Raw genomic sequence first — 13,583 nt, forward strand, 5'->3', positions numbered from 1 at the left:
AAACAGAGCTGTCTAAACCATGAAAGTGTCATTTCCTTTTCAAGAAGATTATTTTTTTTTTTATTGGACGAATAGAGGTCCCAAGTTCGGTGTCCCCTAGATTTGACCTCCGTTTTTAGCAAGATGGATAACTTTTTTGTTCTGTAGGATACTCAAGAGCCGTTGCCCAGCAACTAACAAACTATTGCTAGGTGGATCATGTCAATTATTGGCTCCAGAAAACTAGTTCCTGAGAATATCAATGCTTATTCTACTAGTTTAACATTTGTGTATCCATATAGATGTTGGGTGGAAGGTTTTGCGCTCAGAAAATTGTGTATACCCTCGATTAGGGGTAGCTTTAGAACATTCCTCAATTACATGAATGGAAAACAGGATTGTTGTATTTGTGTTGATTCCTTTGGAACGAGACACTGCACTTCCTCCCTTTGGGCTGGATTCAGATGTGGACGCTGCTGCTTCTACTCTTGCACCTGTTGCTTGAGACGTAGCTACAATAGTATGCAAATGCTAATATCAGCCTTTGCCTGGTGTAGTAGCTTGCTTCTGACTGTGCATGGCCTGAGATGCCCACTTTCAGCATCTCTGCACCCTGTCATATTGCTGGTGAATCTTTAGATGCCACCATCGGCACACTGTCGACATCTGAACCAGCCCTTTTGGGAGGTGCAGGTTTCTCTGTGTGACTATGGCCTCTGTGGCTGCGGCGGTGCATTTTTACTCGCATTGCAGAGATGAACAGAAGGCAAATAGGAGGATATTTATAAAGCAGAACTAAAAAAAATCATGCTGGAGAGTTTACAATCTTATGAATGAGAAGTAGAAGAAACTTTTATGTAGTTAAGGAGTATAGTTTTTGTTTTTGTGTAGTTAAGTACAGATGTGTCCTAAGCTTTGCTGATATCATTCCAAAGAACCCTCTTGTCTCACACCACAGTGAAGGGATATAGGCCCTCATTCAGAGCCGTACGCTCTGAGCAGAGCGCACGCTCTGAATGAGGGCCGTCCTCCGTAACTATGGAGCGTCCTCCTGGACGCTCGTATAGCTGTGGGTCACCACCCACAGCCTATACGAGCGTGCAGTTTGATGGCCGCGATGGTCTTGACCATCGCGACCATCGAAACTGCGAGCCGGAGCCTGCGGTTGAGGCTTTCAACCGCAATGCCCGGAGTGATTTTGGCTCTATCAGAGCCCAAATCACTCCCACTGACATCACTAGTGATGTCAGTGGGCCGGCTTCTGACGGTAGGCGTTCCCTTAGGAACGCCCCCGTCAGGGAGGCACGCCCACCAAAGGGGGCATGCTGTCAATCAACATCGACAGTACGCCCCCTTTGATCAGATACAAAGAGCGAAGGAAAGTCCTTCGCTCGTCGCGCCTGGCGCATGCGCACGACGGAGCTCCCTCCGTCGTGCGCATGCTCAGTGCAGAACATCGACCCACTTGCGAGCGGACAGCCGCTCGCGAGTGGGTCTGAATCAGGCCCATAGTGTATACCATTTTGGCCATACAATGCTAGGTATGTCAAAAGATTCACATTCTACTATATAAAAATATTGTGAATATTCAAATAAAATAGCTAAATTAGCAAAAAAAAGTAACAGAATATTTAAACAAAATCCACAATATTAGCTAAAAAGTAGCAAATGCTGTATTAAATATAAAACAGTCATGTCGACAGTGTGAAAATACACTAGCAAGAGGTGTCATTAACACCATTTTTTCTTATAAAATTCTGCATCTGTTTGATATGTCACATGATTACCTTCTCAATTAAAAAAATAGAATTGAATCCAAGATGGCTGACTTCAAGATGGCCACATACCCTAAAAAGTTTTCTCCCATATCATATGTGTAGACATTGCAATATTTCCTTACTTATTTCCTTTTTATAAGGGTGTTTCCACAATTATGAATATATAATACAGTTCAATAAGTAGATAAAAGGATCTCTCACGTGTTCTCTATTTCTAATTTCCAACCAGTGCAGAGCAGGTACACCACTGCTACCTACTGCGGCCATTAGACTGCATCACATATCAGTCATACTGTCCCAACATCAGTTGTAAGATTGCAGGGATTGTGGAAGCATGGTTGAACATTGAGATGCATACTGTAATCAGATTTCTGGCACCGAGTGATTTCCATCTCTTTGGACCATTAATGAAGTACCTGGGTGGAAGGCGATTTGCAACAGACTGTGAACTTCGAAAAGCCATCTTGTCCTGACTTTAGGCACTTGACACTGATTGCCTATATGCCAGGATAGATGCCTTGGCGAACCGTTGGAACAAATGCTTAGTCAAGTATGGGGACTATGTCGAAAAATAATCTGTACCAAGGAGATAGAGAGATATATGGATATAATCTCTATTTATTTATTTAAAGCATGCTTCATCATTAGCAGGCTTGCTTAAGCCTCTTGTTATGTAGCATACAGACATTTGCCTGATGGTAGACTTATCTACTCAGCACATCGAGTTAATGAGTTGTCAAAGAGGAAAAATTCAACTGCATCGGGTATAATACATGCATCTAAAATAGCCCTCTAGTTGTTGTCTGCTTGCGGAGGACAGAAATTAGAATGCAGCAGCCTTTTAGAGGTGGATAAAGGGAGTAAGAAGGGCAGACTGAAGGTGGAAGCTCATCTGTCAGCAGTGCTGGAGAACCAGACCTAGAGAAATTAGTCAGTGGCCTATATTTGAGAAAAGCTGCCACCTTTCTGCGGTTTGCAGCTGAAACTTTAAAGCAGCACTGACATTCAGAGTAAAGCACTGCAAGCTTTATACTGAATGTTGAGTGCTGCTTTAAGTTTTCAGCTCCAACCTGCCGAGAAGCAGCAGCTTACAAAAGCTGCCACTTCTTAAATATAGCCCCATGCAAGCTTAGGAGATGAAGGGGTTTGGGGGGCTGGCGGTGGGATGGGTTGCTGCTCAATTTCATGACACTGCTTTTGTGCCACAGTGATACACTAGCACAAGTTTTTATATGAATAGGTTTCCTCTCAGACAGACCGCAACAAACCGAATAATAGCTATATGCAGATATTGTAATGATTTCAGGTTATTCCTGATGTCTCCTCACATTATTATTCTGTATTTATATAAGCTATTTAACTACATTAACTTCCCATATCTTTACAAACAGCCGTCTGTTACATCTATTCACAACACCAACATGCCAGCCCCCTATAAAAGACCAATCTCACTCCATATTTTATGGTTAAGAGGAAGCGACTTAGGGGGAAACCATTTTTTGTATTTGCTTTGTTTTAGTTTAGGAACCAAAAATAATATTTTAATGAGGTGTGTCCTTAAAGTACTAACCTGTTTTCTGAATTTTCTTGATTAAAATTAATAATTTTTATAACTTTTCGCCAGCTTAGGAGGTGCGAGCAAAAATTAGTGAAGTAAGAATATATTCACCTATTCTAATTATCTCAGGTTTTGTAATTAAATTGCTTATTGCTACATGCACCTTTTATTACTTAGAAAAACCTACATGGTAAAAACAAAATATTCGCATCTAACTGAGTCGCCCATCTCCATAGGTCTTGGTAGTTGTGTGTTTCAGCTATGTACACTGCCATTGTATTTGTATCCAGGACAGTGGGAGCAGACAGTCTTGATTTTTTTATTTTTTTATTTTTACACAAAATTTCTTGCTAATTTTGATCTTTTTTTAGTGATTCAAATGTGTATTATAATTTCTTTATATGTTTTCTTACTGTAGTCTGCAACATAATACGTTTAATTCCAAGTCGGTAGAACATAGAATCTAAATATTGATCTTTTAATAATTACCTCTGTTTTTCTTTATACATCAGTTGGAGATGGACGTATGGGCCTTACTGAAGAAGCACCTTATGATGCTATCCATGTGGGCGCAGCAGCACCTGTTGTGCCACAAGCTGTAAGTATATTTTCGACTCCATTTGCCTTCATTGCTAGTTTGACGTGTCTAAATTGATAAATGCAATCTATAGCTGCTTACAAAGTTATCTCTGTTAGCTATTTAGTACTGTAGAATCATTTTGTACTTATCCTGGTTTTTATTATAAGTTGGTAAAATACACACATTTTCCGCTACCTTTATACATATATCATACTGTCTTAAAGCAATAAAAGAACAACATATTGAGAGGCCGGTGAATTTAATGCAAGTGCACTTGCGTAGCATATCTTGTGTGTTTTTGCTCTGCATATGCCCTGGAAACAATCGTACACAAGTACGGCCATTGCATAGACGGTCTCGATTTATTTTGCGTTTCCACTTGCGACTGAAGGGCCATAATTGGGTATTAAAGGGCATTCACTTAGACAATGCTCACTGAGAGCATGTCTATGGAATTGCAGGTTGTGCAGTGGTGTTCAGAAATGTAAATACGCCTGTTGTCAGATGTATCGTTTGCACCTAGTCAAACCCCAAGCCTACAAATAGGAGCAGTTCAGTCACAGATATGCGTACAACTTTACATACAGGTGGAAATACCTGTCTAATTCTGTGCATGCATTACAAGAGCAGTTAGGGCCTACTTGGGTTCAACTCTACATCACCCAAATGTGTAGGAGAACATTTTGCCAGGAAGGACTAAAAGTTCCAGATTATCAACATTAATTTGAAGTTCCATGTAAACATTAGCAGTTGATTTATGAATTGTCATGTTTTCATGTTCACTGTCCAGAATTATTTAGACTTAAAAATCAACAATAATCATAGTATAGCTAATGAAAGGAATAAGACGTGAGCATTTTGGTACTCCAGCAGAAACTAAGAAGAGATCCAGAGAAGTGAACACTGAATCAGTGATTTGATATGTCAGATGAGAACCAAGACAGTAGGCCTGATTCAGAGATGTACACTAATGCCAATACAGCTGCGGATACGGATATGTACACAGCAGCTGTCCAAAAATATACAAGTGTAGCAGCCATCAGGAATTGTATCCAAGCGACTACATACAAGGTCGCAGTTCAGTAGATCATCAGACTTCTGAGTAACCCTATGGTCGCGCTGAATGGCTGTGGAAACAGACTATGGAACCACTTTGAATGCATACAGGGTCGCAGGTAGAGTCAAGCACCGAAAATGGTTGCAACATGCCTTCCTTTGAGTCGCCACCTCCCCGTTGCTGCCCACAAATGGTCCCTGCCTGTCAATCACTTTGCAAATAAATCCTTACGTCATCGGTAATGAAATGCTATTCGGATGCTTGTACAGACCACCAATAACACTGGGGAACAGTCAATCTGTTGCCAGTGATTTAAGAGCCGATTTTGATTAATTTTGTGCTCCTGATCATGAATATGCCATGCTTATTTTTCAATTGGCTCTAGTTTTTGAGATATGCATATGTCGTTAATATTTATGAAAAATTAAATTAAACAATGTTAAAAAGATAATTACATAAGTGTTAGGAAGCTATGAAAACCGTTTTTTGTATGATTTTCTTTTGTATTCTTGATGCGGGCTATCCCTCCAACAGTAATCAGCCATCATGTGACGATCCCACCTTCCTCGATATCTTTCTTCCATTACCTGGATATCCTGATGGAACCGTTCACCCTGTTCTTCGCTTAAATATCTTAGATTGGACGGGAAGTGATCTAAATGGCTGTACAAAAAAGTTAATAATACTCATGTTGGTACCTACTGTCTCAAAACATTTTAGCACTTGGACTAATTCATGATAGTTGTCTTCCTTGTGATTGCCTAAAAATTTTTGAATGACAGACACATAACTCAGCCATGCTTCAGTTTCGGTTTCAGTCATATATGTGGTAAAATTTGGATCCTTCACCACATTCTGTATCTGGGCCATCATAAATTCCTGCCTTTAATTTTTCAATACTAAGAGATGGAAATGTTCGACAAATATATGTGAAACAATCGCCTGACTTGTCCAATGCTTTTACAAATTGTTTAATTTAACCCAATTTGATATGGAGAGTCGGCAGTATGTTTTTTTTTTCCTGTCAATTAAGGGCTCATGATTTATGTTGGCTTCTCCTACAGTTATAACTTCTCTTGGAGGCCATACGGTTTGCTGCCAGTGCTTTTGTTTTGTACGACTATCCCATAAGCATATGTGACAAGGACACTTAGTATATCCACTTTGCTGCCCAAGAATAAAGTTTACCATATTTAAATCGACACAAACAGACCACTGATGCTGAGAATAAGCAATTTTTTTCTAAGACTACCGTGATATTTTCATACTGTTCTTTAAGTTTTGTTAATGACCGATAGGAATCGACGCAAATGTATTCCAATTGTGCAGTAATACGCATTTTAAGCTCCTATTATAACTATCCAAAAAGAGCTGCCAGTCTTCTGCTCGATATTCTGGTAAGCCCATCATCTGGAGAAGTTCCGGAATATTGTCGCAATACACAAGATTGTTATCTTGGCTACAGAACGGCAGCATGGCTTGCTGTCTATTTCAATACGATGTTATAGTAACATCCGGCTCACGACAGTGCTTTTCTTGAAGTCTGGATGCTAAAAGCTCAGCTCCTTTTTTCGATAAATTCAAGTCACAAATGAAATCGTTTAGTTCCTTTTGAGAATATTTGTTTGTAGTAGAGGAACTTTCTTCAAACTCACTTCCATCTGTGTTGTCACTTGCACTGGATGAGATTAACATTTCCACATCATCACATTCAACTTCGCACAAAGAACTGAATGTTGGTACAGGTAATGTGGTATCTGTTGTTTTGCAGAATTCATACTTGGGTAGTCCCATTTGCGTTTCTTAAATCGATTCATACCCTTCACATTTACAGCATGAAAATAGCAGTCACTCAAGTGATCTTTTGGCTCACACCACATCATAGGTATGCCAAAATTAAGTCCTTTTCGATCACCTTTAGTCCAATTGCGGAGTGATTCCACGCAGGTTTAACAAACTTTGTGAGGCACCCAAATCTTGTCTTGCTGGCTTATGTAACTTCCAAAACAAGCCTGATACGCTTGTTTTATGAATACTGTTATATTTTTTCTTTCCTTTGCAACACTATATTTGCCACAAATATAACAAAAAACATCAGGATTGTTAGTACACCGTCTCCGAGAAGAACTAATTTTTTACTGCGAAAACGTTTTGTTTCACACATTCAGTGCTAACTCCCAACAAAAGCCGAGGACGTCCTAAACAAAACAAGCCCAAACGGCGGGAAATTGGTTGTGGTGGGACAGAGAGAGGGCTGAATAAAGGAACAGGAGGTGTGCTAACTGCGTCACTCGGTTCTCTCCATTGCTCCTCTCTCTATGCTGGGAGGAGGCGTGGCTGTGGTCTGAGGATGTCCCAGCAGGCTCAGCAGTGCACTGCCACGCCTCCTCCCAGCATTAGTGATAGGTTGGTGTGAGAGAGTTGAGAGGTGGCCTGACTGACGATGTAAGATAAGTATGCTTGTTTTGTTTGGCAGTCTCCAGAGTCTTTAATATTTGGAATGGTAGATAGCACTATATGTGAGGAAGTCATTAGAATTATGATATCTTTGCTGATGTCATTCTACTTTGCATTAGATGATGTACAAATGTTGCAGTATCGTCAACTATTTCCCTTGTGTTCTATGAGAAGACCTGGAACACATGAATTGTTAGTGCTCCCTGCGGAATGAGTTTGGGAAACACTGCTCTACAGAAAACAAAACCAAGGCAGTCACTGTCAAAATCTGTAGGAGAGTCAGTCCACTGGGAGAGGCCAAGAGAGGAAGTTAGTTTGTAGGCATAGGGAGCATGTCATTGTATAATTAGTAAGCTGTTGTGTTAAAAAGTACTCAGCAATTTTCAGAAATCCCACAAATTGTAGCATGTGGTACATAGTTATAAAGTGTTCAAATTATAATACATCCATTGCTTGCCTTGTATCATTCCTCATTCTTACACACAGCAGCTATCCTATCTACCACCATATGAAACAGGTATGAATGGGGGCATTATGACTTCTGGTGGTTTAGGTAAGGATGCTAGGAGTGCTACACTGAAGGAATTCTTGGCTGTGTGCTCTACAAAAGCAATTTGTTTGTTGGGTTCCTTCTAGCATATGGCCATACTGTAGTATGTAGACACATCTTGGGTCTTTCACATGCAGTATTTTCCATTCATTTATAGTGCCTTTAAGCTGGACACCAGGAGGTCTTCACTGTTTTAAATATTTTTTTACCATAGTACATGACCAAAATGCAATGAATTGTAGATAACATTACATAGAAAAGGTATGGTTTTAGCTTCTCAGTTGTGTTTTTGTGGTTCTGTGTGCTCCTTTTTGTTTGGAATGTTTTTTTGGCTTTTTCACAGTAATACAATTAACTGTAGTTTTTTTATAACTCGCTTTATAAAATCCTGTGTTCTACTGTTTCAGCTTATAGAACAGCTTAAGCCTGGAGGCAGACTAATACTACCTGTTGGACCCGCTGGAGGAAACCAAATGTTGGAGCAATACGATAAGTTAGAAGATGGAAGTGTCAAAATGAAACCTCTGATGGGGGTGATCTATGTGCCTTTAACAGACAAAGAAAAGCAATGGTCAAGGTGGAAGTGATTTTCTGTCCCACTCTTTCTCCTTCCAAACACACACAAGGTGAAAGGTCTGGATTTTAGCAGATAACTTGAATGACTGCATTTGCTGCTGTCACTGCTCTCTGCTACTTCCATACCATATAACACTGGCTTAGCAAATCAGACTGCATTGGCATGATATGACAAGAGCTGCGTTTAAGTAATTTATTACATATTACTTTATTATAGTAAATATGTAAATGCATGAACAAGGGTTTAACTTGCACTTCTCCCTTATTGCATGCATCATATTTGTTATGCGAATTACATTTTGTATTAGGACATTTATCATAAACACATTTAACTAATATTCCTTGTTGAGAGCACCATGGGCCTGATTCAGAGATAGGAGCGAATTAAAAAAAGAGAGCGAACAAAAGGTTCAATGTGTTACTTGGGATAACCATGTTGCACTGCAGTTGGGGCATATTTATTTTAAATATGCAGAGAGATTTAGAGCTCTGAAGAGCTCTAAATCATCCTAGCTTAATATTAAATTTCAGTGTAAAAACAAAGCTGCATAGTATTTGTTTGCTACATGCAGAAGTAGTCAATATTTTCCCTGCATGCAAAAGAATAAATGCATTTGCACCCCTTGCATTGCAACATGGGATGTTCCAGAAGTAACGTTGGGTACACACCAGTGTGATGCGATGTAAGGATACGTTGCGTGCACGTTACACACTGCACGATCCAAGGTATGACGGCGCAATGTGTCGTTACATGCTGCATGCAACAGCATCATGTCGTTCATTGTATTATCCCATCTGCTGTGCAGAACAGTAGATGGGACGATGCGATGAACAACCGGCGCAAACAGCGTATCGGACGTACACACTATACAATGTGTACGATACAGTACATGGTATAGTGTGTTTGCAGCTTAAATTGTTCCGTGTTTGCTCCTTTTTTTTTTTTCCTCCTAACTGAATCAGGGCAATATGATCACTTAATGATACATGCATTAGTTGTATTAAAGTACATATTAGGAAGCTGGTGCGATCTGCCTGATTTTGTAGATTCAAAAAAAGAGAAATCACAGGTGCACAACACCCCCCCAAACCAGCTCAACTGAGCCACCCAAGGGTTGATTTTTGGGGCGTGGGTCCCCTAGATTGATTGGTCTGCTTCAGGGCATCGCATTATAACACATGTTTTCCTTTTTTGCACATTTTGACACTTTTACTGTTTTGTTTATTATATTTGTATTTTCACTTCTCCATCCTATATATGCAGCCGCAGCTGCTCTTACCTATCTTACTTTACACTTCATCTTTCTCATTAGAGCGATGCCCTGGGGTGGCTCGGCTGAGCTGGTTTGGGGTTTCCTGTGCTCTGGATTTGAACCCTAGTATGTTAGAGACCTACCCTACAGTGGTTACCTGGATATGGTGGGTAGGCCCATAACCTTGGCCATGATTATGCTAAAAACCTATTTATAGCAAAATTTTATTGCATAATGTATTTATATATAATTAGTAATTTGGAGTTGTGCACCTGTGATTTGTCTTTTTTTGTGCCTGCATTAATAGTCTCAACAGGTAGCACCTCCCATTATATATATATATTAAGGGTGTGCAGTCTAGGACTCTCCTATACACTGTATTTTGTTGATTGTCATGTTTGTGTAATGAATGTTATTTCTAAAAACTAAACCAATGCAATATCCTAAAAGTAAGAGCAGAAGATTTCCTGAAAACCTAGATAGTAATTTACTATAAAGTAAGTGATGAGAGTCTGCGGCAGTTGAAGCTGTGAGCCATGCCGCAAATACTTCACACTTCTTCATCCACAGAAACAACCTATTGAAGTTTTCTTTTTTCATAGTTCTATTCTTCACTTTTTCAGTGATTTGTGTCTAAATATAATGTTTATGATAAGAGATTCATAGTTGCACAGTTGGAAAAACACAAGAATTAAACAACACACCCACTTACTATATGTGTTCCACGTGGCATTGCTAACTGCTGAGACAATCAGAGGGACAATTACTGTATGATTATCTAAATACTACAACAGGTATCAACTGCCCATAAGCTAATCATACTAAAGCCGGGTACACACTAGACGACTTGTGTACACAGCCGACGGCAGATGAGACTGACAACATATAGTGTGGTCCGTACACACCACACTAGCTTAATATTAATATTCACCACACAATATGGTGAACAACCGCACAATGGCGTTCCCCCACCGCATCCAAATGCATGGGATTGTCATCCACATCTTCAGATTCTGCAGCATGTACAGCAGATCTGAAGATGCGACGGGCGACCCGGCTGGAGAGCGCATAGTGCGTGCACACTGGACGATTTGAACTATTTGTCATTCCGACTGTCTGAAATCGCCAAATCATTTTATCAAGGAATGAATCTGAGCAGTAGAGTACATTTGGTATTGCTCTGTACTGGGAGTTATGTTTTGATGGAAGCTGTTTATTTTGTATATTTTCTTTAAGCCACAAAGCAACCCCCCTGGCAGTAACATTACACAGTATTCTTATATTTTTAAGATGGGAAAAATATATTTGAAGGATAAAGGTTCCAACCAAAAATATGGCGTTTTTGACGATCTTTTATAGCATTGAAGAGGTGACAATATAAACGCAGTAGACAATTCCACCTTTACACAGAACAGAACAATGTCATAATATATTTTATTGCCCCTTTAACAATGAAGTTAGATGGCTTCCAGTCTGTATTTGCTTGCAGCTTTGCTTCTGTCTTTATATTGATGGTTTAAGACATTTTGTTTTCCAATAACATATTATAATTTTCCTTTCTCTCTACAGGGATGAATTATAATGGCTACGTCACTCTGATCCAAACATAGTATTATGGCTTGGTGCTGTACTGCACTCCCAAAAGCTTTTTCATCAAACTCAACAGTGCAGCTTGTTTTGAATTTTGTTACCCTGCTACAAACAAATAAAAGGCATGGACGTGTTTTTCTTTTTGGCTTTTAAGAAAAAATGTAAACTGTGCAAATGTCATTTGCAAACTTTCATCTGGGCATTTTTGTTATGCATTTGAGAAAGCCAGAGTGCTTGACTTACTCTGTGCTGATGCAACACATTTAAAACTGCACATATTTTGTTTTAATCTTTTCATACATTAAACTGCAATGTTCAACATCAATGTTAAATTTGAGAGTTGTTACCAAATGACACTAAAATACATGCACAACATAAAGTTTCTGCTAAACGCTGCTAAAAATATAGAACTGAGCTTCCTTCTCAGAGCTTTATTGTTCACGTGTCGTAGAATAGCATGTGGATGCAGTCAGCAGCTTTGTCATACTACCAGGAAACGTGTTTGTCTTTTATTGTCCCTGTGCTACCAGGTCATGAAGCCCAGGAGTCTTCAGTGCATCAGATAAAGCTGCAGACAATTGAATGATGCTGTTCAGATTGAACATTTAAGAAATAGTTTTCATTGTCTTTCAGAAAGGTAATGATTGGCAGTTTATGCTACATCCAAGCTTTTCCTGTTAATACAGTTTATACGTCACTGCTGTGTTCAACACATGCTGTGTAAGCCATGTTCTTGCAACCGAACAGTTTATGCAGCTACGCTTTGCCAAATAAATTATAAAACAAAAGAACTCTCCTGAGGTCATTGCTTTGTGTGGTGTTGTGCATTGTTATTAGGTCATATAATGAATAGACTTGAGAGATTCACTGCATACAAATGGTCCATAATAATTGTTGTATGGGTTAGTTTGGAAGAAATAACATACACATTGATTTACATGCACAAAAGTATATCTTTATATATTATAGATGTTGATGTATTTTGAACATATGCAGGGGTAATTGTACAGGGAGGTATCAAAATGCTTGGTTTAGGAACAAATTAAAGGAAAGCTGCTACAATAAGCCTAAAGCACACAATATTTTGGTCCCCCCCCCCCACCACACACACATTTACTAGAGTTCAAAAGTGATGCTCACTAACAGGACAGGCAGAAACACAAGCAGGACTGAGGGACCGACAATGACCATTCTAAAAGACTAGCCTGTCTTCTAGAACTGTCATTGTTTGTCTATCAGTGACCCTGTCTTCTAGCACTGTCAGTGTGACTGTTCTCCAGACCTACTTGTCACTCTGTCTATGCTGTGTATCTGTCTTTGACCTTACAAGTCAGAGAGACAGACACACAGGATAGACAGAGTGACAAACAGGTGTGAGGAACAGTCACACTGACCGTTCTAGAAGACAGGCTCACTGGTCAGATAGAGACACTGACAGGACAGACAGACTCACAAATAGGACTGAATGACAGCCACACTGACAGTGCCAGAAGAAAGGTTTACAGGTCAGGCAGAGACACTGACAGTGCTGAGGGGAGTTCCCTCCTAGTGCTGTGTGCATAATAATGACACAGAGGAGACACTCCGCACACAATTGGATTGGTAGATTCATACACAATTACAGAGTCCATGGTGAGGCAGCAGTTCAAATAGCTCTGTTCAAAAGTCTCAGGATTTTTAACTATATAATATCCTATTAGGACACTGCCCTACGTATGTGTCTATTCTGCTTTGAAGGGAGTGGAAGATAATACTTTAATCTGCCGCTCTGTTGGGAAGTAATGCTGAACATGTATTTTCAGTTATCGCGAAATATGCGCTATAGCGCAGTTTTACTCGATACAGGAAGTGAGGGACTCTGTTTTTAAAAATGATCTGGTCCCCCAGGACGTGCTGTGTGCACACCGCAGAACAGTCAATCACTGTTGGCTGTGATTGGTTGGGGAGATGCTGCCGGCGATGACTGCTGCTGCACACACACAGCAGCCAATCACCACCGGCAGCATTCACCAATCACCGCCGGCGGTGTTTCATCCAATAGCCGCCGACTGTGCGTTCCACCTGACTTCCACGCTGAGGTGTCCAGACTCCTAGAGTGCCTGACTGCCTATGCGAGGCTGAGCTGGGAGTACAAAGTATAAACGACCGCAAGCGCCCGACTCTTCCAGCTGATTAAAATAATTCAGCCGAGGACAGCGATAGGAC

At 40.1% G+C, this 13,583-nt stretch overlaps 1 protein-coding gene across 5 annotated transcripts in view; it reads left to right on the forward strand.

The window, feature by feature from the left end:
- The window catches only part of PCMT1 (protein-L-isoaspartate (D-aspartate) O-methyltransferase), a 60,637-nt gene extending 48,468 nt beyond the window's left edge, over nucleotides 1–12,169 (forward strand). For 2 of the 5 annotated variants that reach the window (XM_088454349.1, XM_088454377.1), the window contains 3 exons: nucleotides 3,828–3,913; nucleotides 8,367–8,585; nucleotides 11,358–12,169. In XM_088454349.1, the coding sequence (XP_088310475.1) occupies nucleotides 3,828–3,913; nucleotides 8,367–8,546 (266 nt within the window). In that variant the 3' untranslated portion in view covers nucleotides 8,547–8,585; nucleotides 11,358–12,169. Of the gene's footprint in view, nucleotides 1–3,827; nucleotides 3,914–8,366; nucleotides 8,593–11,357 lie in introns of all 5 variants that reach the window. The other 3 variants (XM_088454342.1, XM_088454368.1, XM_088454358.1) reach the window with 2 other exon arrangements.
- Nucleotides 12,170–13,583: the final 1,414 nt, after the last annotated feature.

This window comes from Taudactylus pleione, unplaced genomic scaffold, assembly GCF_031769625.1.
Source record: "Taudactylus pleione unplaced genomic scaffold, aTauple2 ptg000006l, whole genome shotgun sequence".
Classification (NCBI taxonomy): Eukaryota; Metazoa; Chordata; class Amphibia; order Anura; family Myobatrachidae; genus Taudactylus; species Taudactylus pleione.